Source organism: Capra hircus, chromosome 16, assembly GCF_001704415.2.
Source record: "Capra hircus breed San Clemente chromosome 16, ASM170441v1, whole genome shotgun sequence".
Lineage (NCBI taxonomy): Eukaryota > Metazoa > Chordata > Mammalia > Artiodactyla > Bovidae > Capra > Capra hircus.
Genome location: NC_030823.1, coordinates 3,203,429 through 3,229,593, shown reverse-complemented (window position 1 = coordinate 3,229,593; position 26,165 = coordinate 3,203,429). Strand labels below are relative to the sequence as shown.

General features: G+C 42.9%; 1 protein-coding gene across 2 annotated transcripts; it reads right to left on the bottom strand.

The window, feature by feature from the left end:
• Nucleotides 642-23,708, bottom strand: C16H1orf186 (chromosome 16 C1orf186 homolog). Of its 2 annotated transcripts, none has more exons than XM_005690408.3 (7): nucleotides 23,626-23,708; nucleotides 21,297-21,387; nucleotides 4,690-4,883; nucleotides 4,369-4,469; nucleotides 3,194-3,337; nucleotides 1,871-1,935; nucleotides 642-1,399 (listed from the first exon to the last, which is right to left on the bottom strand). In XM_005690408.3, exons 3-7 carry the CDS (start codon nucleotides 4,698-4,700, stop codon nucleotides 1,199-1,201), a joined length of 522 nt encoding a protein of 173 aa, XP_005690465.2. In that variant the 5' UTR covers nucleotides 4,701-4,883; nucleotides 21,297-21,387; nucleotides 23,626-23,708; the 3' UTR covers nucleotides 642-1,198. The 2 variants fall into 2 exon arrangements, with proteins under 2 accessions (XP_005690465.2, XP_017915561.1); XM_018060072.1 differs by having other exon boundaries at nucleotides 4,760-4,883.

The window sequence follows — 26,165 nt, the reverse complement described above, 5'->3', positions numbered from 1 at the left end:
AAAGATGAAAGCTGCCCCCACGCCCACAACACCCTACCCCCTTTCTCAGTACCAAGGCTAGAAAGGTCGTTTAGAGTCAGCAGATGGAACACAGTTGATGAATAGTTTCTATGGTGTTTGAATTCGGCCAGGAGTATTTCTAAAGTTTTCATTTTTTGAGATGTTTGCTTAGCTATTGTGAGCATTTTTTTTTTTTCATTTTGTATCTTAATTAGCTGTTGGGAAAAGTAAGTTGTGTATTTATCTAGTGACTGCTTACAGCATGTTATTAATTTAAAACCACTTAATTTTTTTGAGGTTTTCTAGGACTAGCATTTTGCAAACAATGACAAACTTATCCTCCTCTCCCATAGTTACAGCCCTCATTTGTGTTAACTGTTTTATTGCACTGATTAGAATTTCTAGAGCTATGTTGGGGAGTAAAGGAAATGGTACACTTTGGGGCATTCTTACTTTGTTTATGATTTAGTGAGATTGAGTCTAGGGCCTTACAGTTAAACATAAATGTCATCAGCTGGTTTCAGATAAGCTATTCTTAATTAAGTTAAGAAATTAGGTTCTTTTGCTACCAAAATTGGTAGTAAAAGTAAAAATAACAGCAACCACAAACCAAGAATAGATATTGAATTTTATTGGATTGAATTTGGAAAGTTTTTTCTTTTAATAACATAAAGATGGTTCTGTCATCTTTAACTCCTAAGAACTAGCAGATTCAAAGGTGAAATAGTGGTGAGCGCTCCAAGCGCACTATTTAAAGTTCTGAGGGCAGAGCAGGCTTACTCAGCAGGACCCAACACTCAAAAAGGAACGGCATGCAAGGTTAGGCCAGAGGAAAAGAGGAACTAGGGGTTGCTATTTATTTAAAATTTTTAAGGAAGTTGTTTATTTCCAATAATTGAAGAGATCAGAGAGGCACTTAATCATTAGACTGTCAAACAGAACTCTACTACAGCTGATTAAAATCTTTTAAAAATTTTTTACGGAGAAAGACTTCATCACTTTCTCTACTGATATGCTCCGATGTTTTCACGCTTAACCTGGAATTTCTTCCTGATCTGAATGTTTCTTGCTGAGATACAGGCTTGTTTTTCCTCCTATGCCTCGTCTTAAAAAAACAAAACAAAACAAAACAGTAATTTCCCTGTAAAATAAGTGCAAGAGTTCATAAGGAACTGCATCCCATTAAAAAGCCCAGGATTCACATGACCACTTGAGTGTATTCCACTGGCTCAGAGACAGCAGGGTTCACAAAAGTCCAGATATTGGGCTTGTGGCTCTTTCGGTTGACATTGACATAATCTGTGGTTTCTTTTATGTTCTCATAGTCCAGGACAGAGTCATTTCTTCGCTCTCCAGGGGCTGCAAAGACTACTTGTGTGTAGTTCACATCCTTGGTGACCTTAGGGGGGAAAGCAAAGAACTTTGGGTCAAAATTCCCACCACGTTTGGAGAAGGTATTCAGCTCAAAGAGTCTCACCCTGGGCCAGATGGGAAAGAACCTGGGTCCCAGGTAGCCGTGTCTGAGAGCAGGGCCAAGGCTCTGAGAGATTGCTCCTTGTACCTGTGGCAATGAACGGCTTAAGGAAGAAAAAATGTGGAGACTCTCCAAGTGAGGTTGGGACTCAGGGTGGACTTTGGCCAGTAACTGGGACGTGGGGAAAAGGGGATTTCCTGTGAGTACCTTCATTGGTAGAGCCCACTTAGACCCACTTTGTGTGGATGCTCTGTGCTGTTGGTGCAGGCCTGTGAGTGAAAACCCAGCCGCCCTCACCGAAGGCTGCTATGATGACTCCGTGGCCCTCCTTCCTTGCTCCCACCTCTGTAGCCCAGGTGACCCCAGACTGCTGGGGTCACTAGGAGTGCCCCTTACCTGGGAAGTGGTGGGAGGTGAGCTGTTTGAGCTGTCAGAGCTATCTGAGGACGTGTCACTGTCATCTAGGGAAAAACAGAAATTGTTCTTCTAAAGGAAGCCAGAGGGTGTTTAGAGATTATAGAGGCGATGGAAGGACGCATGAGACAAAGACAGAAGCAGAGCCAGCAACTCAAAGTGGAGTGGGGAAGAGAGATCAGTGTCCCCCAGAGAGAAGAGAGGAATGGAGCAGAGAGAGCGGAAACCTCTGGAAACAGCCAGTGACATATCCAAGAGTCCAGGCCCTGCTGTATTTCCAGCTCCATCTAAAAGTAAATACCAAGCCCGCAAGGCTGCCCTGTGCTTGAGAAAGACTGTCTGCTGGAAGGGGAGTAAGCGGGGTGTGCTGACTGCTGTGGCCCAAGGCAAACAGATCTGGCCCTAGAAATCACAGACACGCTTCTAATCTAAGCCTGTCACTAACTCCAGGCAGATTACATTCCTCTTTGTGCCCTGGTCTTGTCCCCAGTGGCAGAGAGGGTTGGACAAGGATCTGTGAAGTCCCTGCCAACCAGTGCGTCTCTGACTGCAGCCAGGCTTCAGGGAAGCTTTGGGATCAACGGTCATGGTGAGGCCAGTGCCTCTCCGCTTCCTCTGAAACCCCGAGTTCATGCAAGTGGTATCTTCTGGGTCCCTCATGCATTGAGGCCTTATCTTGGTGCTGAGGAAGCCTGACAACCAGATTTCTCTAATGGAAAAGATAAAGTTTAGAAGGATGGAGCAAACTTAAATCAACCAAAAGATAAAGCAGTGGAAAGGGCAGTCTGGTGAGTGAATGTCTTGCTGTGGAAGCGGCAGTTTCCACTGTGTAAAGAGTGGCCTGGCGGGTCTCTCAAGTGGGGAGAGAGAGAAAAGAGCGAGAGTGTGGTGTTTCTGCTGGTCCCCTTGCTGGAGTGAGATACAGATCTGAACTGTCAGCAAGACTCAGGTTTATTAAAATGCCCAGGTCCCATGGCTGGGAGCAGACAGAGGTGGTTGAAATCTGGGCTCTAACTAATGGCGGGCAGAAGATAAGACACCATATTATCACAAAGACAGGAGCAGAGACAGCCCCCAGGCTTGAACTAAGACCTACACAAAACCCACTGCCGTCTGCCACACCGCATAGGATGGGTGGCCTTCTGAAAGCAGCGGCCTGGCTTGGCCTGCACTGGGGAGGGTGTGAGGAATCCTCCCGCTCGTGGTTTGGGCAGGAAGACTGGGGCTGCTGCGAGGAGGCTCCCCGGGTAGTCCAGACAGACCAGAAGCAGCGCTATGACACGTTCTCCTCGTGGCAGTACTCACGCCGGCAGCTGGGCTCAGGCACCAGGACGTTCCTCTCTGCCCGAGTCTCCTTCCTCTCCTTGGCAGCAGGTGGGCAGCAGTCAGCTGGACTAAAGCTGGGGGCCTGGGACCTGGCCCCTTTCAGTATGCGCTCATTTTCCTTGGCTACCAGGGACAGGGCAAGAGTCAAAAGAAAATGTTCTCCTGGTCAGGCACATCCTGTATCTATGAGCACAGGTCTTCTGAGGGAACACACGTCAGACAGATCTCTTCACACCTCAGCCCTCCTCTGCTCAGAACCCTGCAGTGCCCCTCGCCTCACTTGGAGTAAAAGCTACAGTCCAAGCCACAGGCCTCACTCCCCTTCCCCTTCCTGCCGCAACTCAGCTCCATACAGCCTGGGCCCCCTTGCTTCCACCCTGATGAGCGAATCTCCCGGCTTATTGACTTTGTAGGCGTGGCTCACTTCCTCACTTCCCTCAGGTTTAGACTCAAATGTCAGCATCTCAGGGATGCTGACTCCCATCCAGTTCACATCTCCCTGCCTTGCTTCACTTTTTTCTCTACACTTAACGTGACCTGACACACATTGTACTTGTTTATTTGTTGTCTGTATTACTCATGGAATGCAAGGTCCATAACGGCACAGATTTTTATTTTGTTTCCTCTTGTACTGGATAAATGAATGGATGACGGGAGAAGCCTAGACTTACATCATCCTGCTCAACCCCTTGTCTTAGCACAGCCCAAGCAGTGTTATTTTATTTCCCCTAATTATAATGTCTTCCTCAGACAGAGTGTCCTGCTTTTCACTGCAAATCAGCTCAGAAATTTAAGCTCATATCTTAGTCTAACCATACTCCTTTCTCTTGTAATTCACGGCCATTTCTACGTGTCCCTTGGCGGTGATGAAGGAAATTTATTACGCTCGGGTTAAGTGAGCCCAGCCTCAAGAGCATCACAGAAGCTTGTCTCTAGACAGGAGGTCTTGGTAGCAAAAGGACTCTCAGCCATCATTCCCAAGCACAGACGGGCTGGGTCAGAGTGCAGATTACCCACTCAGAGGTTGGTGGAGTGAGGGGTCACCTGGCTAGCAATTCCTCAAGTAAGATTTCAAGTGATATTTGGGGGCTCATCTTGCTGTGGGCTTGGGAATGGTCCCTGAGGGGGACCAGGAGGAACACTGAGCCAGTTACCCATGTGCCTGCTGAGCAGGTAGTTGATGACTGCGAGGAGACAGGCCTGCAGGATCAGCGACACGACTGCGATCACTACTCCATGCCAGACCTCCATGACCCTGTTGGGAAATGAGGAAATCAGGTGAGAGGTTCTGGAGGTGCTGAGACAGCGGGAAACCCATCCCTGCCCCATGCCAGGGGCAGCCTGCAGGTACTGCTGTTGTGGCTTGAGTCCCTTTCCTCTTGAAGGGAAGGCTTCAGGGCCCGGGAAGGGTGACATGTGTGGGAAGTGATGTTACTGATGCAGGAACCTGAGCTGGCTCTCCCCAGACCACTCACTGATTCAGCATGACAAGCTCCTGGCAGGGCCGCCGCGGGTTGCGAGTGGGGCGCGGGCTCTCTCCGGTACCTCGTCTCCACGCAGCACCCCCGGCAGGATGGCCCTGGAGGCCTGCAGTGGGTCAGAACTCTTGGGCAGTCTCTGCTGCTGGGGAGTACTTTTCTTTCCTCTCCCCAGGTTCCAGTTTTTGAATCTGCAAAACAGGCAGTAACAGTATTAGTGCCTGCCAGCTGGTAGGCACTGGCTTGCTGCCAGCCCCAGGGCTGAGCACTCCCGCAGCCTGGCCTTCCAAACTGATGGGCACAATCCTAGGACCTAGATGTTACTACCCTCCTCTTATAAGGAGCCACGTGAGGCCGAGGGCTGAGGGACATGTCTGAGGCCCTACAGTCAAGCCTGGTTTGAGCTCTACATCCAAGCCTACACCCCCAACATTCCGTCTCTTCTCCAGAGCCTTTGCCTGCTGCTGGAAGCACAGAGGAATCCCATAGGAGTGAAAACACTGAGAGAGATTCTGTGAAGCATACCAGTGTCTCAGACACACACACACACACACACACACACACACACACACACATGCACCCACACTTCTGAAAGGAAATAAATTAGGAGTTTGGGATTAGCAGATACAAAGTACTATATATAAAACAGATTTAAAAAGGTCCTACTGTATAGTGCAGGGAATTATATTTAATAACCTGTAATAAACCATGATGAAGAAAAAAATATATATATATATATATTCTGAATCATTTTACTGTACTCCAGAAACTAACACGATTTTGGAAATCAACTATACTACTACTACTACTAAGTTGCTTCAGTTGTGTCCGACTCTGTGCGACCCCATAGACGGCAGCCCACGAGGCTCCCCCGTCCCTGGGATTCTCCAGGCAAGAACACTGGAGTGGGTTGCCATATACTTCAGTTAAAAAAAAATTTTAGCTTCAAAAATAAAGACCACAGCGCTGAATATGGAGTGTATTATAAAACAAAGCCAAGATGGTTTCAAAGCTTTTGAAATGATCTTTACTTAGCACAAGATAGGCCACAGGATGGCCCATTGTCCTGCTGCAGACGATAAATGTTGAAAAGCCTTTTATTGCCGATAAAGCTTATTTTCTCAATCAGGGATTCCAAGTGTTAGGGGTAGTGTGGAAAGCCCTGCCTTTTTTACTTCTATCTGTAGTTCTACATTGGGTGGGCCTTTCCAACATCCAACTTGGACTAAGTCTGGAGAGAGAGGAGGCAGTAGCTGAGGAGGGAGCCTGCGAGGTTTGCCTCCACTGCCTCACCAGGACTGGGTGTTGGCCAGCTGGAAGCTGCCAGGGAGAAAAAACTACCTTCTCCCCTACGTCCTTTACCAACCAACCAGCCACTCTTCGGGAACAACTTTTCTTGTGTGAGGTCGATAGTTGGGCGCAGACTCCCCCGGTGGTCCAGCGGTTAAAGAAGTCACCTGCCAGGGCAGGAGACACAAGCTCCTACGTGGCGCAGGGCGAATAAGCCTGTGGGCCTCCGCTCCTGGGCGCCAGAGCCCGGGGCCCGCGTTGTTGCCCCTGAGCCCGCACACTGCAACCAGGGAGGCCGGCGCACCGAGCCCGGCTTCCGCGAGAGAAGCCACCACGGTGAGAAGCCTGCACACGTAACCAGAGAGGAGCCCCTGCTCGCTGCGGCTAGAGAAAGCCTGCATGCGGCAGCGAAGACCTGTGCCACCAAAAACAAAGAAAGAAAAATGGGAGGGACACGTGCCCAATACTTAGCTTCAGTCCCCTCTTTCTGACATAATAAATTCTGATGTAATAAATTCTAGATACTTTTCCCCAAAGGAAACTAACTCTATCCACTCTTTACTTTTCAAGTTAAATGAGTAAAGTATACCTAACATCATCACTCTTAAAGAATGCTATTTAGTTTGATTTATAAAGGTGGATTCAGCGTCCAGATGTGAGTTCTTCATTACGTATAGATTCAGCATGTGATATGGGTCAGGAAGACGGAAAGTGGGAATGTTCTAAGTGGGGGAGTTCCCCTTACCCGGCTTCATCCTAGCACCCACCACACCTGGAGCCGAGGAGCACCAGAAGCTCATCTCTGGAGAAGGAGTCTCCTGGGGTTCCTTCTGCAGGAGTGTTGCATTAACTCACTTTCGTCATGGCATGAGGGCGTCACTGGGAGCAGGAGGTGGAAACTGATCCAGATGGCAAGCCAAGCGAGAGGGGACCCCAGGAAACTACCTACCCCCCCTTTACACATGGACATCACCAGATGGTCAGTATCAAAATCATATTGAGTATGTTCTTTGCAGCCGAAGATGGAAAAGCTCTATACACTCAGCAAAAAGAAGACCAGGAGCTGACTGTGGTTCAGATCATCAGCTCCTTGTTGTAAAATTCAGGCTCAAACTGAAGAAAGTGGGGAAAACCACTAGACTATTTAGGGATAATCTAAATCAAACCCTTATGATTATACAATAGAGATGATGAATAGATTCAAGGGATTAGATCTGGTAGACAGAGTCCCTGAGGAACTGTGGACAGAGGTTCATAACATTGTACAGGAGGTGGTGACCAAAGTCATCCGGAAGAAAAAGAAATGCAAGAAAGCAAAGTGATTGTCCGAGGAGGCCTTACAAGTAGCTGAGAAAAGAAGAGAGGTGAAAGGCAAAGGAGAAAGGGAAAGATACATCCAACTGAATGCAGATTTCCAGAGCATAGCAATGAGAGATAAGAAAGCCTTCGTTAGTGAACAATGTAAAGAAATAGGGAAAATACTATGGATAAGACTAGAGATCTCTTCAAGAAAATTAGAGATACCAAGGGACCATTTCATGCAAACATAAATAAAGGACAAAAATGGCAAAGACCTAACAGAAGCAGAAGAGATGAAGAAAAGGTGGCAAGAATACACAGAACTGTACAAAAAAGCTCTTCAGTTCATTTCAGTCGCTCAGTCGTGTCTGATTCTTTGTGATCCCATGGACTGCAGCACAGCAGGCCTCCCTGCCCATAACAAACTCCTGGAGTTTACTCAAACTCATGTCCTTTGAGTCGGTGATGCCATCCAATCATCTCATCCTCTATCATCCCCTTCTCCTTCTGCCTTCAATCTTTCCCAGTATCAGGGTCTTTTCCAATGAGTCAGTTCTTTGCATGAGGTGGCCAAAGTATTGGATTTTCAGCTTCAGCATCAGTCCTTCCAAAGAATATTCAGGACTGATTTCCTTTAGAATGGACTGGTTGGATCTCCTTGCAGTCCAAGGGAGTCAAGAGTCTTCTCCAGCACCACAATTCAAAAGCATCAATTCTTCAGTGCTCAACTTTCTTTATAGTCCATCTGTCACATCCATACATAGCTACTGGAAAAATCATAGCTGTGACTAGATGGACCTTTGTTGGCAAAGTAATGTCTCTGCTTTTTAATATGCTATCTAGGTTGGTCATAGCTTTTCTTCCAAGGAGCAAGCGTCTTTTAATTTCACGGCTGCAGTCACCATCTGCAGTGATTTTGGAGCCCCCCAAAATAAAGTCTCTCACTGCTACCATTGTTTCCCCATCTATTTGTCACAAAGTGATGGGACTGGATGCCATGATCTTGGTAACTCTAGAAAGAAAGTTAAGTCAAAAGTGACATGCACAGGATAAAATTTGCAGAGCCAGGAGGCTGGTAATAAAACACCAGAGTGGTGAAGTGAGTAGGCGATTATTCATGAAAAACAATGATATTGAAAAATTAGTTGACTTGATTAAAGAAAGGGCATCGATATATTTTAAATGCCTGATCTAGACTTATTTTGGATAAGCCCTACTTAAATTTCAACAGATACCAATTTATCAAGCAAATTTCTCAAGGAAGTATGTTAGTCACTCAGTCTTGTCTGACTCTTTGTGACCCCATGGACTTTAGCCCACCAGGCTCTTCTGTCCATGGAATTCTCTGGGCAAGAATACTGGAGTGGGTTGCTATTTCCTTCTCCTTCTCAAGGAAATTTTGGTACTAATCCTGCTTTCTGGGGCAGACGTAAGGAAAAAAAAAAAAAAAGATTGGATATTACCAGGAGAGCTTTATTGAATCATGAAAAAGGCATGGAAATCACGGAAAAGGGCTGGAAGCAAAGCCAGTGTGCGAGGAAATCAACAGTTTCTTTTAAAAAAGCACTCTTACACTTTAGGAATGCTGCTGCTGCCCTTGCCTGGAAAATCCCATGGACAGAGGAGCCTGGTAGGCTGCAGTCCATGGGGTCACTAAGAGTTCCGCACTACTGAGCAACTTCACTTTCACTTTTCACTTGCATGCATTGGAGAAGGAAATGGCAACCCACTCCAGTATTCTTGCCTGGATAATCCCAGGGACAGGGGAGCCTGGTGGGCTGCCGTCTATGGGGTCGCACAGAGTCGGACACGACTGAAGCGACTTAGCAGCAGCAGCAGCTTATGCTTTAGGAATGCTGACTTTATATTAAATGGCTTATTTGTCCTTAATCACAGAAGTTATTCTGCTTCTTCCATTGAAGGGGATGGTAGGGATACCACTAGGGCTGTACTCTGAAACCATGCTCTAAGTTTTCATTTTTTTAAGGCTCCTCTCTATTTATTAAAAATCAAACTAAAAGGCATTTGTAATTAAAAAACTAGAAGTGCAAATAAGCGAAGCATTTCCTAAAATGAACCCAAATTTCATTCCATAAAATTATCTTTGTGTTTTCATAAATATATGCACTTTGTATGTGTATGGAAATATTTGTACACACAATCTTTTTGAAACAAGGCATCATACTGAGTAGTTACGTTTCCTCTTTGCTTAATAGATCATAAACTTGTTTCCAGATCAGGAAAACCTCCATTAAAAAGCCCCAGTCTGGGTGCTCCCCTGGTGGCTCAGAGGTTAAAGCATCTGCCTCCAATGCGGCAGACCTGGATTCGATCCCTGGGTCGGGAAGATCCCCTGGAGAAGGAAATGGCAACCCACTCCAGTATCCTTGCTGGAGAATCCCATGGATGGAGGAGCCTGGTAGACTACAGTCCGTGGGGTCGCAAAGAGTCGGACAGGACTGAGCGACTTCACCTCACCTCACCTCACCTCAATCTGGGTGCTCACAGGCCAAATTTGACACCTAGATGATTTTATTTGATAATGTACTTTAAAGCTTCGTATGCGGATGCCCTGAGGAAGGTCATGTACCTTTCAGTCCCTGACTGATCCCTGAAGGCATTTGAGTTTGCACCTTCAGTTTTGTGGCATCATTGAAAATGACTAGTATTCTACTTTACCAGTATTTCTTACTACTCTGGACATTCAGAGGCAAACAGCTCCTTGGCCTCATCTAAAACTGCTTGTACACTGCCTGGAAACCACCAATAACAGATGTAACAGGCCAAAGTGACCCCACACATTTCCAAATGTCTCCCTGAGGCAGTCACTTTTGCCCCTAGTTGAGAATCACGGCATTAGATAAATGTTGCTGCTGCTGCTGCTGCTGCTGCTGCTGCTGCGTCGCTTCAGTCGTGTCCGACTCTGTGCGACCCCATAGACGGCAGCCCACCAGGCTCCCCCGTCCCTGGGATTCTCCAGGCAAGAACAAATGTTACACTATGTTAAAAGCATTATCTTATTTGGTCTTTTTATTTAGAGCAATATTGCCTACACTTCCTCTTTTCATTTTAATATATTATGAGCATCTTACCAGCTAAATGACACACTGTACCTGTGTCGTCAATATATAAGATAAAAGTCAATACGGATCCAAGTTCTGTTCCCTTCTAGGTGTGAATTATTGAACTTCTCAGTGTCTTAGTTTCTGTACCTATTAAATGGGGTTAATGATAGTATATACTTCACAGAGTTCTTGTGAGGGCTTGGGGCGTTAAGTTTATAAAGACCTAAATACAGTGACAGGTATGTGGAAAGCACTCAACAGTTATTAGACATTATTCGACCCTAAAACACTGCACCAAGATGGAGACTAGGGTGGAGCTATAAAAATTCGGCCTGTATATTTTTGGAAGCTTAGACATTCGGTTTTGAGCACAGTTTGAAGATAAAATCTTGGCAGGATGAGGTTTGAAAATGATGACAGATGTCATTATTTAAGTGGCTAATGGCCCCTAACCGCGATGAGCAGGTTGTTCCTTGGGGGCTAATTGCAGATTGCTGATCAGACAGTCGGCAGAAACATCTGCTCATTTCTGTACACACTCCAAACAACCGGGAAATGAGCAATTTGAAGTAATTAAGTTGTGAAAAAAATGCCCGGACCATGTGAGAGTTTGGTATGCCTTGTTCCATCATTAAGATGTGATTGTCCTGCCCTCTTTCAGGTTTGGATACCCAGCCCCACGTTAATGCAGTGTGCTGCCAACTGCCTGCAAACCACAGGTCAGCAGAGGGCTGAGAGCATTTCTTCTGTTTTCTTCGAACCGGGTGGAAACCGTGAGTTAAGGCTGGATTCCATGTTATTTCCCCCTCTCCTACTAAAGGAGCTCTCTCATGGGCTTTCTAAAAGGTGAAAGTCACTCAGTTGTGTCTGACTCTTTGCGATCCCATGGATTGTAGAATCCATGGAATTCTCCAGGCCAGAATACTGGAATGGGTAGCCTTTCCCTTCTCCAGGGTATCTTCCCAACCCAGGGATCAAACCCAGGTCTCCCGCATTGCAGGGAGAGTCTTTACTAGCTGAGCCACAAGGGAAGCCCTTCCAAAAGGTACAGCATAACAAAAGAGGTGAAATAATAAAAGCACACCTTTTCCTGTCTGATACTATGCTTTCTTTGGATAGATACATTCAGAAAGAACACAACAGAAGATGATTTATGTAAACATCATATGGATTAAAGTAATCATAATCAGTGTTGCTAAGCTGACTTAATCTTTTAAAATTAAGTATCTTTAATGTTTAAAATGGATAAGCAAATAAGGACCTACTGTATAGCAAAAATAATAATAATAATAAGTAGCTTTAAAGATTTTTTAATGAAGTGTTTACAAAAAGATTTTTTAGAAATTTTCATTAATTTATTGTCTTTAAAATGAAGAATTTGCACTCTAAGATAACAAGACAGGGAGATGAGAGCCAGGCTCCTCCTCCTGGCTCAGTCACTTGCTACCTGTGTGACCTGGGACAGGTAGAAATCCTTTCTAGGCCCAGCACTTATAGTACTCCTAAGGCTCTTTCTGGCTCTTAACATTCTGTTCTTTAAAGATGGAATTACAGTAGGGGAAAGGAAAGTGTAGTTGGATGGAAATGGAAAATTTTGAAGGAAAAAAAGACATATTTCTATTTTATATCATTCAGTCTCCTTCACTCTACTAGACTTTTGTCCTCTAATTGAATATGCAGTTTTGAATAATCAAGAAAAGGATGAAACATAAATAAGCCAAACTAATAATAACTATAACCACATAAACAGAGGAAGCCAAAAATTGTGAAATTACTGACATTTGTGTGTGTGTGAAATATCAATAAAATTATCAATTTCCTAGAAAAATATAGATTAGTGAAATGGACTCCATAAGGCACAGAAAACTTAAACAGACTAAAAGCAAAGCAAAATAACAAGAAAGAAGTTTGGGATCCGAGTTTGGTACCTCTCGAGCAGCTAAAGGCAGAGAACTTGGAGTCAGACAGTCTTGCTTCACATCCCAGCTCATCCTCTGCATGAGTTGGGTCTAATTATTTAACCTCTCAAAGTCTCTGCTTTCTTGCTTGTAAGATAAAATCAATAATCACTAATTCTCAGGGTTTGATTAGATGAACATAAATGATACCCACTTCTGCAGATGAAGTAAGATGAGATATGTAAGTTATTCTAGCTTTTGTCACACAGTAATAAGCATCCAATAAATGATAGCTATTATTATTTGAAATTAAAAGCAGTATAAAACTATCTACTCAAAATCTGCATCTCGATAGTGTTACAAATGAATTTTTGAAATTTTAAGGAACATAGGGCACATAAAAAAATGGAAAGCTCTCCAGGCTCATCTCATTTATGAATACAGAGGTAAATACATGATTATATCAAAAGTTACTCCACCTTGCTTATAGTTTCCTTCATTGTGCTAAAGTGTTTAAGATTAATTAGGTCCCATTTGTTTATTTTTGCTTTTATTTCCATTACTCTGGGAGGTGGGTCATAGAGGATCCTGCTGTGATTTATGTCAGAGAGTGTTTTGCATATGTTTTTCTCTAGGAGTTTTATAGTTTCTGGTCTTACATTTAAATCTTTAATCAATTTTGAATTTGTTTTTGTGTATGGTGTTAGAGAGTGTTCTAGTTTCATTCTTTTACAAGCGGTTGACCAGTTGTCCCAGCACCACTTGTTAAAAAGATTGTCTTCTCTCCTTTGCATATTCTTGCCTTCTTTGTCACAGATAAGCTGTCCATTGGTGTGTGGATTTATCTCTGGGCTTTCTATTTTGTTCCACTGATCTATGTTTCTGTCTTTGTGCCACTACCATACTGTCTTGATGACTGTAGCTTTGAAGTAGAACCTGAAGTCAGGCAGGTTGTTTCTGCCAGTTCCATTCTTATTCCTCAAGATTGCTTTGACTATTCAAGGTTTTTTGTATTTCCATACAAATTTTGAAATTCTTTGATCTAGTTCTGTGAAAAATACCATTGGTAGATTGATAGGAATTGCACTGAATCTATATAGATTGCTTTGGGTAGTATACTCATTTTCACTATGTTTATTCTTTCAATCCATGAACATGGTATATTTCTCCATTTGTGTCCTCTTTGATTTCTTTCATCAGTGTTTTATAGTTTTCTATAAAAAACCTTTTCAGTGTCCTATAGTTTATAGGTCTTTTGTTTCTTTAGGTATAGTTTATACCTAACTATGATTTATAGTTTATAGTTTCTTTAAGTATAGTTTATAGGTTTTTTGTTTCTTTAGGTCAATTTATTCCTAAGTATTTTATTCTTTTCATTGCAATGGTGAATGGAACTGATTCCTTAATTTCTCTTTCTGTTTTCTCATTTTTAGTGTATAGGAATGCAAGGGATTTCTGTGTATTATTAATTTTATATCCTGTTACTTTTCTCTATTCATTGATTAGCTCTAATAACTTTCTGGTGTGTCTTTAGGCTTTTCTATGTAGAGGATCATTTTATCTGCAAACAGTGAGAGTTTTACTTCTTCTTTTTCAATCTGGATTCCTTTTATTTCTTTTTCTTCTCTGATTGCTGTGACTAAAACTTCCAAAACTATGTTGAATAGTAGTGGTGTGAGTGGGCACCCTTGTCTTGTTCCTGACTTTAGGGGAAATACTTTCCATTTTTCACCATTGAAGATGATGTTTGCTGTGGGTTTGTCATATATGGCTTTTATTATGTTGAGGTATGTTCCTTCTATGCCTGCTTTTGAACAACAAAGGAAACTATAAGCAAGGTGAAAAGATAGCCTTCAGAATAGGAGAAAATAATAGCAAACAAAGCAACTGACAAAGAATTAATCTCAAAAACATACAAGTAGCTCATGCAGCTCAATTCCAGAAAAATGAATGACCCAGCTAAAAAATGGGCAAAGAACTAAACAGACATTTCTCCAAAGAAGACATACAGATGGCTAACAAACACATGAAAAGATGCTCAACATCACTCATTATCAGAAAAATGCAAATCAAACCCACAATGAGGTACCATCTCATGCTGGTCAGAATTGCTGCTATCAAAAATTCTACGAACAATAAATGCAGAGAGGGTGTGGAGAAAAGGGAACCCTCATATTGTTGGTGGGAATGCAAACTAGTACAGCCACTGTGGAGAACAGTGTGGCGATTCGTTAAAAAACTGGAAATAGAACTGCCATGTGACCCAGCAATCCCACTTCTGGGCATACACACCGAGGAAACCTGAATTGAAAGAGACACATGTACCCCAGTATTCATTGCAGCACTGTTTACAATAGCTAGGACATGGAAGCAACCTAGATGTCCATTGGCAGACGAACAGATAAGAAAGCTGTGATACACATACAATGGAATATTACTCAGCCATCAAAAAGAATGCGTTTGAATCAGTTCTAATGAGGTGGATGAAACTGGAGCCTATTATACAGAGTGAAGTCAGCCAGAAAGAAAAATACCAATACGGCACATATGGAATTTAGAAAGATGGTAATGATGACCCTATATGCGAGACAGCAAAAGAGACACAGATATAAAGAACAGACTTTAGGACTCTGTTTAGGAGAAGGCGAGGGTGGGATGATTTGAGAGAATAGCACTAAAACATGTATATTACCTTATGTGAAATATATCACCAGTCCAAGTTCAGTGCAAGAAACAGGGCACTCAAAGCCGGTGCACTGGGAGAACCCTGAGGGATGAGATGGGGAGGGAGGTGGGAAGGGAGTTCAGGATGGGGGACACATGTTCACCCGTGGCTGAGTCACGTCAGTGTAGTGCAAAAAACACTACAATATGATAAAGTAGTTAGCCTCCACTTAAAATAAATTAATTAAATTATTTTTTTAAAGTTACTACAAGGAAATCAGGCTCCCTAACTTCAGACTCTACTACAAATCTACAGTAATCAGGCAGCTTCCTGATAGTTCAGTTGGTAAAGAATCTGCCTGCAATGCAGGAGACCCCGGTTCGATTCCTGGATCGGGAAGATCCACTGGAGAAGGGATAGGCTACCCACTTCAGTATTCTTAGGCTTTCTCTGGTGGCTCAGCTGGTAAAGAATCTGCCTGCAATGTGGGAGACCTGGGTTTGATCCCTAGGTTGGGAAGATCCCCTAGAGAAGAGAAAGGCTACCCACTCCAATATTCTGGCCTAGAGAATTCCATGGGCTGTATAGTCCATAGGGTCACAAAGAGTCAGACAGGACTGAGCGACTTTCACAGTAATCAGGACAGTATGGTACTGTCACAAAAACAGACATAAAAATCAATGGAACAGGATAGGAAGTCCAGAGACAAACCCACACACATATGGTCAACTAATCTATGATGGAGGAGACAAGAGTATATGATGAAAATAGACAGTCTCTTCAATAAGCGGTGCTGGGAAAACTGGACAGCTACATGTAAAAGAAAGAAATTAGAACACTTCCTAACACCATACACAAAAATAAACTCAAAATGAATTAAAAACCTAATTGTAAGTTCTGATACTATCAAACTTTTAGAGAAAAACATAGGCATATGAAAATAAACACAAAAATAAACAAGTGGGACCTGATCAAACTTAGCTTTGCACAGCAAAGGAAATCATAAAATGAAAAACCAGCCCTCAGAATGGGAGAAAATGTTTGCAAATGAAGTGACCCACAACAGATATATCTCCAAAAATACACAAACAACTCATGCAACTCAATACCAAAAAAAAAAAAAAAACAACCTCAATATAAAAAGTGAGCACAAGTTCTAAATATCCATTTCTCCAGACAAGACATCCAGATGGCCAAAAAAGCTCGTGAGAAGATATTCAACATCATTAAAAGAAATGCAGATCAAAATTATAATAAGCTATCACCTGACACAGGTCAGAATGGCCATCATCAAAAAAATCTACAAACAAAACATAATGGGAAAGTGTGGAGAAAAGGAAACCTTCCTACACTGTTAGTGGGAGTGTAAATTGGTACGACCACTATGGAGAACAGTGTGGAAGTTTCTTAAAACACTAAAAATATAGCTACCACGTGATCCAGCAATCCCACTCCTGGGCATACATCCAGACAGGACCATAATTTGAAAAGATACATACACCCTAATGCTCACCACAGCACTATTTACAATAGCCAAGCATGGAAGCAACCTAAGTGTCCGCTGACCGTCCACAGAGGAACGCATAAAGAAAGCGTGGTGCATGCATACAATGGAATATTGAAGTCACTCAGTCGTGTCTGACTCTCTGTGACCCCACGGACTATATATATAGCCCACCAGGCTCCTCAGTCCATGAGATTCTCCAGGCAGGAATACTGGAGTGGGGTTGCCATGTCCTTCTCCAGGGGATCTTCCCGACCTAGGGATTAAACACAGTCTCCTGAATTGTGGGCAGATGCTTTACCCTCTGGGCCACCAGGGAAGCCCTTGGCCATAAAAGAGAAGGAAACAATGCCATTTGCAGCAACATGGATGGACCTGCAATTATCATACTAAGTGAAGTAAGTCAGACAGAGACACTGCTTGTACGTGGAATCTAAAAAAAATGGTACAAATGAACTTATTTACAAAACAGAAACAGTCAAAGATATAGAAAGCAAACGTATGGTGATGAGAGGGAGGGGAGGGAGAGATAACCTGAGAGGCTGGGATAGACATATACCACTTTGTGCTGCGTGCTCAGTCACCCAGTCATGTCCAACTCTTTGTGACCCCGTGGACTGTAACCCACCAGCTTCCCCCATCCGTGGGATTCTCCAGGCAAGAATACGGGAGTGGGTTGCCATGCCCTCCTTCAGGGGATCTTCCTGACCCAGGGATCTTCCTGACCCAGGGACTGAACCCACATCTCCTGCAGTTCTTGCATTGCAGGCAGTTTCTCTAACTCTGAGCCACTGGGGAAGCCCCACGCATATACATATGTCCACTTTTTTAAATTTTCTTTTCCTGTATAAGTCATTACAGAGTACTGAGAGGTGTTCCTGTGCTATACAGTAGGTTCTTATTAGTTATTGCTTTTGTATGAAGTAGTGTGTGTATGGGGCACAGTGGTAAAGAAACCATCTGCCAGTGCAGAAGCTGCGGGAGATGTGGGCTTGATCCCTGGGTCAGGACGATTCCCTAGAGAAGGGCATGGAAACCCACTCCAATGTTCTTGCCTGGAAAATCCCACGGACAGAGGAGCCTTGTGGGAAACAGTCTATAGGGTCACAAAGAGTCGGACAGGACTGAAGTGACTTGGCAGGCACACACGTGAATATGTGTAACTGATTCTCTTTGCTGTATACCTGAAACTATATTGTAAACAAACTATACTCAAATAAAAATTTAAAAAAAATTTCAATTACTCCAGGGATATCCAGGAGATTAATTATTACAATAATGAAAACTAAGGTTGAGTGTTTTCCATGTGGCTTTTATCTTCTTGCTCTACAAGAACACACATCATCACCATTTCCTAGATGAGGACACTGAGGTTGTCCAAGAAGTGAACAATTTGTTGTGCCCCCACTGGAAGAGTCTTTTTAATTCAAGCTCATCTGACTCAAAATTCTAAGCCTTGATCATTTAAGGAACTGCCTTTTATATACTATAAATACATGGATAAATAAAAAAATTAAACTATGATTGCAGCAAAACGCCAAAAACATTTGATAAAATTGAATATTCATTATTACTATTTTTTAATTAAATGTTTTAAATTGTATTGGAGTATAGCCAATTAACAATATTATGATAGTTTCAGGTGGACAGCAAAGGTACTCAGTCATACATATACATATACATCTATTGTCTCGCAAACTCCTTTCCATTCAGGCTGCCACATGACACTAAGCAAAGTTCTCTGTGCTCTACAGTAGGTCCTGTTTTTCATCCATTTAAAATATAGCACTGTGTACGTGCTCATCCCAAACTCCCTAACTATCCCTCATTTCTTTATTTCTTAAGTTATTAAAATTCAAATGTGAGGATTGCTTCTTACTCTAATAAAGAATATCCCTTCTATACCGGCAATCAACATCTTACCAAATGGTAAAATATTTTAGCCATTATTTGAGAATGAAGATGTCTGTTGTAGCCATTTTTAAAAATTAATCCTAGAAATTCTAATTCCTGGAAGTTCCTCCAACCTATAAAAATAATATTGAATATTTATTGAGCAGGCTTTCTGTGGCTGACACTTTTGCATATGTCTACTCAGCTGATTCTCACAACTACCTAGGAGGAAGGTGCTATTATTATTACTTCCATTTTATGGAGGACAGAACTCAGACACAGAGAAGTTAAATAAGTTGGCCAAGATAATGAGAAGGGTTAATGAGGCTTTGTGCCCAGACAGGCTGATGCTGGAGCCTCAGCTAATAACTTATGCACAAAAGAAATGCAGCAAGGAAAAGTCAAGTTTATCCTTATTTGCAAAAGATGTGATTTTATACCTAGGAATCCCAAAAGAATCAATTGAAAAACAAGTGAAATTAATGAGACTGCTCAGGAAAGTCCTAAGGGCCTGACAAATATTCTAAAATTAACAGCCATTCTTTCTATTTTTCTATAATAGAAAATAGAATTGGGGGCGGGGGGAACAAGGAGCCTTATCAACCATCACAACAGATATAGCTAAGAATAATTTTAATTATAAGAAAGTTATTTTATCAAAAATTCTAGAAATTTACTGAGACTTAAAAGACTTAAACTAATAGAAAGACATCTGATGTTTCAGATTGGGAAGTTAGAAGACTAAAAAAATTGCTTCAAAATTGATTTATTGGTCCAATATAATTCCAATCAAAATTAGAGTGAGAATTTTTTTAAACCTCAAAATTATTCAAAAGATGGCAATGACGACCCTGTATGCAAGACAGGAAAAAAGACACAGCTGTGTATAATGGAATTTTGGACTCAGAGGGAGAGGGAGAGGGTGGGATGATTTGGGAGAATGGCATTCTAACATGTATACTATCATGTAAGAATTGAATCGCCAGTCTATGTCTGACGCAGGATACAGCATGCTTGGGGCTGGTGCATGGGGATGACCCACAGAGATGTTATGGGAAGGGAGGTGGGAGGGGGGTTCATGTTTGGGAACACATGTAAGAATTAAAGATTTTAAAATTAAAAACTAAAAAAAAAAAATTATTCAAAAATTTATTAGGAAAAAATAATAATCCAGAAAGGTTGGAACATATTTGAAAAGGAATTGTAACAAGGTGGGTTCCAGACAAACCATTTTTAAAAAGTAGTGTAGACTTATTAAATTATGTTTAGGAAAAATTAATCTAAGGAAAGAGTCTTCAGTGAAAAATTACAAGACAGTTATGTTTAGCTTGTACTTTATTGTATATATGTAGTATATAATATACAATATGATCACAACTCTATAAAAAAGTGAATATAAAAAGAAAAAATATTTTTAAGGAAAGAAAACTCTAGATCATTAAAAAACTATGTCTATTAGTTTAGCAATAACCTCTACCCCTCAATTCACATGATTCTGTTCATCAAATCCAGAATAATTCATTGACAATAATTTTGCATATTAAATATAAATTTTCTCATGAACATACATTTATGGAAATTAAATTGGGGAGTCTGTTTAAATGTGCTTTCTTCAGAATGGGGAAACGGAAGAAAAGATACCTAAATATTAAAAATTAGGTACTGAAATGTTGTGGATGATTTTTTCCAATCAGGATAAAAAAGTATTTTAAGAGTATGAAAACAAGTCCAGAAATTCTGAGTAGCTGAAATTAGCATGAGAGCAAATTTCTCTACATAAACGTTTTATTTACATCTAAATTCTATCTCACCATGTTAATAGAACATTGAGATAGTAAGTTAAATGTCTGAATTTCAATGAATCAAATATTTATTGAGTGGTCTGTGTGTGGTCCTGGATGAAATACCCTTGGCCATGAAAAGGGGAGATTGCTATCTGAACTTCCAAGAGCTCATGTTGTACTTGGAAAATCAAGACATTATGGTGTAAAAAAAAAATCAAAAAGCACAAGAAATGCCACGATGAGGCATGATGAATTGTCAGAAGATGTGCGTAAGGTGTAATGTTTTAGAAGAAAAAGAGATGCCCATGCAATAGAATCTTCATAGAAGAGCAACTGAGATGGATGGATAGGTGGAGAATGGAGAGCACAGTCCTCCAGCTAAAGCTATCTGCCAGCTCTGGCTGTAGAGGACAGCTTTAAAGGAATTGCTTGTCTGCAACAAAGTTCACTGTACATTGACCACATGGGAATAAGAAGATATGGGGGAAAGCTGGGTATGCTGCCCAGCAACCTCACAAGCAAGGGCAGGAAAATGATGAGAAACAGGGACTCAGTGGTCAGGTGAGCTGGGCTGGGGATCCCAGCTCTGGCCTTCATAGCTATGACTTGCTTTCTGTCTTCTGGCCCCAGAATTTTATGGGGAAAATGAGAATGTCATTTGTTTCATTTTAAACTCAAGTTGTGTGCTTCCTATATGCCAGCATCATGCAAAACATTTTGAATAAATTATCTTATTTAACCCTCAAAATAAAAACGTTATGAGGTAGCTACTATGGCTGTCCCCCTGCTGCATAGGAAAGAACCAGGTTTTAATTCCCTGTGGAGGGGAAAGAATTCAAACCCAGGCTGTTTGAGGTCAGAGCCTTTACCACACTACACACAGCATTTAAGAAACTTAGTCTGGTGCTTGGCATATAGAGGTATACAACAGGGGGTTATCCTTAGACCAGAAAGAGGATTCAATCCCTATAAGTTGGCTTACCTATATAAATGCACCCATTTCCCCAGGGCCCTCACTCATGATTTTCAGATGGGAGGTATAAGCAATCCAGTTAACAAAGCTATATGGCCCTGGGAGATCCCTGGTCCTGTGAGTGTCCCTATGTCCAGGCACCAGAGAACAGAGAAGGTCAAAGCGCTGTGAAAGGGAGGAAACAGGACCTGACAAACACCGCGGAGAAGATGACAATAGAGTTAGGGTGTTACCTCTGTCCTGTGTATCAGAGAAATTGTCCCTAGAGTTGCTTCAGCTCTGGTCACCATGGTAGGGAGCTCACCCCAGGGAGCTGGGACACATCTGGAATATGAAATAGAAAACCAGGTCAACACTGTAGCTCACCTTTCCAGACTCAGCTACCTTGGACACCTTGCTTCCTCTCTCTGAGCCTCGGTTTCCCTGTCTAGAAACTGAAGGGGATGAGTTAAACAGATTTAGTTCTGACAGTTTATTGTTTTAGAATTCCATTAAAGTGACATAGAGGATAAGACTCAAATTCACAAGAAATAGCAACTATGAGTCTCAATCAGCGAAGCCACATCTCCATTCACATGGCTTTACGGGTGCAGGCACTTCCAATTTTTAGGAAGAAAACAAATCATCCTAAATCTCTGATTAGTAATTTGATGGAAAGCCTTTTTACAAACAATTACTTGAGATGATTGCAACTTAGTGCCAAGATTAAATCAGCAAGACAATTGCAAGCAACTTAAGCAATATTCAGAAGTCATTTTGCTAGTTCTGCAAAGCTCCAGATAAATTGGAGGGGCCAGCCAACAAAATTTTATAGAATTGACCAACTAGATTTTAAAGAAACTAAACACCTTCTACAGGTTATGCTCAGTTTGTGAGCACTTTAGTGGCTGGAACCAGGTCTAGTCCATACTTAGCTCCGTGATTCCCAACACAATATTTAGACTCTAAATTTTAGAGGCAATGTATGGGGAAAAGCATTTTGTATTAATAATATTCTGTACACATTGCAATTCAGTCTGTTTCCATGTAATAAATACTGTTTCAGCTTGGTGGGGAGTGGGGCACTTAATGTCCCTGGGCCTAATTGCCCTCCTCCGTTAATCAGAAAGCCAAAGGCCTCTCTCACAGGCTTTGTCAAGAGGGATAAGTGAGACCACGGAAGCTTCGAGCACTGTTCCTGCCTCACTGCTGGGTCTCAGGGCCATGGGCTTGCCTCCTATTCGGTTCAACAGGACCTCATGCTCAGAAGGGCCCCATGATGGGCCTAGTGCTCTGCTGTTGCCATCTTTAAATTCTTAATAATTTTTAAAGGAGGGACCCCAGATGTTTATTTTCACTGGGCTCTGCTGATTATGCAGCTGACCCTACTCAAGGCATTGTACTGGGTAGGGTTGTCGAAGCCCACAGAACAAGGCCCATACAAGGAACAAGAGCAGGATCCCAATTACCACGCCCTCCCTGAGCGGCTAGTCTACACTCCTGAGCTCCTCGGGCTTCAGAGACGATGGAGAGAGGCCTGCTCTAAAAACACTTTTTCGTGCTGAAGTTCTCTAGAAGAGCTCTCACCAACTTCAGTCAAATCACTCAACACCTTGGTGCCTCGGTTTTCTCAACCGTAAAGAGAAACTATGAATAGCACGTATATTTTCAGAGTTGTTGTGAAGATTGAATGCATTAGTCTACATGACGCTCTTAAAGCAGTTCCTAGGACATAGGGAGCGCTATGTAAGGGTCAGCTATTATATTTTGCTCTCATTGATGCTGGCTTTTCTTTGCCTGGATGTTTGCATGGCTTTTCCTGGTCTGGATGTTTGCATGGCTTTTTTCTTTGACAGCATACATTTCCCCATTCCCATTTATAACATTTTTAAACTGCCAGACTGGTTTGTTTCCCTCAACACATCCCAGTTCTTTGTAGCTCAAAATGAGTCTTAAGGGAAAAACTCACGTAGCAGGGTATTTTCTGTGATCTGGTTCACAGATGACTTGAAAAGAGTAATTAATTTCTAACTACTATTGCTGGAGCACCAGACTCGGCACTAAATGTCCATTGTCTGTGATCCTCATAGCAATACTATATCATGGATGGTTTTATACCCATTTTGAAGATGAGGAAATTGAGGCTTATAAACATTCTGCAAAGTTCTTTGGATCTGGTTCTGTCTGCCTCCAAAATCACCTTCCAGCTGGAGCCCTGAAGGCTGCTGCTATCGCCAACAGATCTCAGGTCTCAGGAGCAAGAGGCTAATTAATGTCCAGGGACTTCCCTGGTGATCCAGCGGTTAAGACTCCATGTTCCCAATGCACAGGTTCAGCCCTGGTTGGCGAACTAAGATCCCACATGCCTCCAGGTGCAGTCAGAAAGAGAGAGACACTGAGGTCTGTGAAGTGCACAGTGCCAAATCTTAAGCTCACTCCGAGAGGACGGCAACTGAACTCCACACCCTGGCATCCTAGCGCGTAAACAAAGAATCCGCTATGAAATTTGAGTACATTTATATTCACAAACAGACACACACCCCTTAAACTAATTTTAAATCCTACTGCCAAGACAATACTTACCCCCAGGACCATGAGAAAGGTCTGGTCCCAGCCTGTGTTTCAGCAGTGTCCTGATGGAAACATCTCCCTCACCACCCCCCAGCCCCACCCGGAAGCTTGTCAGTCAGTGGAGGTCAGTCACCAATATTTCATCATTTCCAACAGGGCGGGGACATGCTACTCAAAGATAATGATCTAGCTCGGTTGAGAAAAGCTGGGTGAAGCAAGAGATAACACCTCCTGTCTCTCTTGGCAGGGCTCTGCCCTTCTGCTCCATGCAGTTTATGTCTGTGGAGAGTAGTAGTCTCTTTCCCTCCGTGTGAACACAAATTTAAATACCACAAATACACGCGTGGCCTGGTGGAGTGGAAAGGGCACTGCAGGAGGACCCAGGAGGCCTGGGTTCAAGGCCCAGCTCTGGCACTCATTTGCTTGTATGAACTTGGACGAATCACTTTCCCACCAGCAAGCTCATGTTCTTCCTTTATGAAATGAAGAAGTGGGTCTCTACAAATTAGCAAAGGTCCCTTCCCACTTGCTTCACCTCCGAAACTGTGTATGCCATGGCCATAGGTTATTTAAGAGTGTGTGTATGGGATGCAGGCAACTGATAAGGATGATTTTAAGCACTTTGCCGTTAAATGCTGAATGGGCCCAACTTGAGATGGCTGGGGCAGTTTGTAAGATAAACAGTGCCAGCAAGGGAAGGAAGGCTGACTGCAGGCTTTGGGTGCGGGGTCTCAGGCTAAACCTCCAAGACCTAAACTGAGGACTGAAGAACAGGAGGAGGATGAAATGACCCTGATGTAAAACAAAGAAAGCAGAACTTTGCAGGCCTCTGTGATGTCACCTCCCTGCTCTGGACCAGTTAAGCAGTGTGGAATAAGGGCTCCTGAATCAGATAAATTCAGATTTGAAAACAGGCTCAGTTACCCAATAGCTGAGTGACTTGGGAAAAGTTACTCAACCTCTCTGAGTCTCGGTTTTTTCACAGGTTAATAATCAGCATTTTAATTTTTTTTAATTTCATAAGGTTTTTTAAAGTTAGTTCAAATACATAGGCAAAGTACTTAACAGATGCTCTTTTCCCTGGTAAACAGCTCATCATGCTCAGTTGTATCCGATTCTTTGCGACCCCGTGGACTGTAGCCCACCAAGCTCCTCTGTCCAGGGTATTCTCCAGGCAAGAACACTGGAGTGGGCTGCCGTTTCCTCCTCCAGAGGATCTTCCCAACCCAGGGATCAACCCCACACCTCCTGTGTGTCCTGCATTGCAGGAGGATTCCTTACCTACTAAGCAATTGGGGAAGCCCCCAGGTAAACAACATATAGCAGCTATTAATATTTACGTTTTTATTCTTTAAAGTTAAAAGGCCACCTCTCGGGCTGAGCCCTGCTCCGTGTTTTCATATCTGCAGTGTGTTATCAGTTCACTGTGGAAATAGGTCTGTAGCTACAGTTTTCTTTTCTTTCATAGCTATGTTAAGAATTATTTTGATTCTTTTGTGACTCCATGGACTGTAGCCACCAGGCTCCTCTGTCCATGAGATTTCTCAAGCAAGAACACTGGAGTGGGTTGCCATTTCCTTCTCCAGGGGATCTTCCTGACCCAGGCAGCCACCAGGGAAGCCATAGGCAGCAACATTCTCACTCAAAGTTTAGGAATGCATGGGCATGCTGGAAGCTTTACAGGATAACTTCCTAACTGGCTTTTCCACATCCTTCAGGTTCATCCTTACACTGTCAACAAACAGCTCTCTGCTCCTGAGTGCCAGGATCTCCTGCTACTTAACTCTAGCTACAGTTAACCTATGGGAATCAAGCCAAGATTTTTGACTCACTATGTTGTTTTCTTTTTTATCTGAACCCAGAATAGATATGTCAGCATCCAGGGCTGTGCAGGATTCACTCTGCTCTGCTCTTCTATGTGGATCGTTCTTGGCCCAGAACCTTCGATGATTCCACTCCAAGGCTCGCGGTACCATGTAGCTGGGCGTCCCTGGATGTGAATCCACCTGCCAATGCAGGGGACGTGGCTTCCATCCTTGGTCCAGGAAGATTCCACAAGCTGTGGAACAGCTAAGCCCATGTGTCCAACTACTGGGCCCACGTGCAGCAGCTTCGGAAGTCCAGCCAGCTGGAGCCTGTGCTCCGGAAGAAGAGAGGCCACCACGACGAGAAGTACACTCCACTCGCCAGGGCTAGAGAAAGCCCGCGAGCAGCAGAGAAGATCCAGCGCAACCATAAGTACATAAATAAAATATATTTTTAAAAATGTAGTTGTTAAGGGTCTTTGCTGTTGCTGCTGCTGCTAAGTCGCTTCAGTCGTGTCCGACTCTGTGCGACCCCGTAGACGGCAGCCCACCAGGCTCCCCCGTCCCTGGGATTCTCCAGGCAAGAACACTGGAGTGGGTTGCCATTTCCTTCTCCAGTGCAGGAAAGTGGAAAGTGAAAGTGAAGTTGCTCAGTAGTGTCCGACTCCTAGTGACCTCATGGACTGCAGCCCACCAGGCTCCTCCATCCATGGGATTTTCCAGGCAAGGAGTGGGGTGCCATTGCCT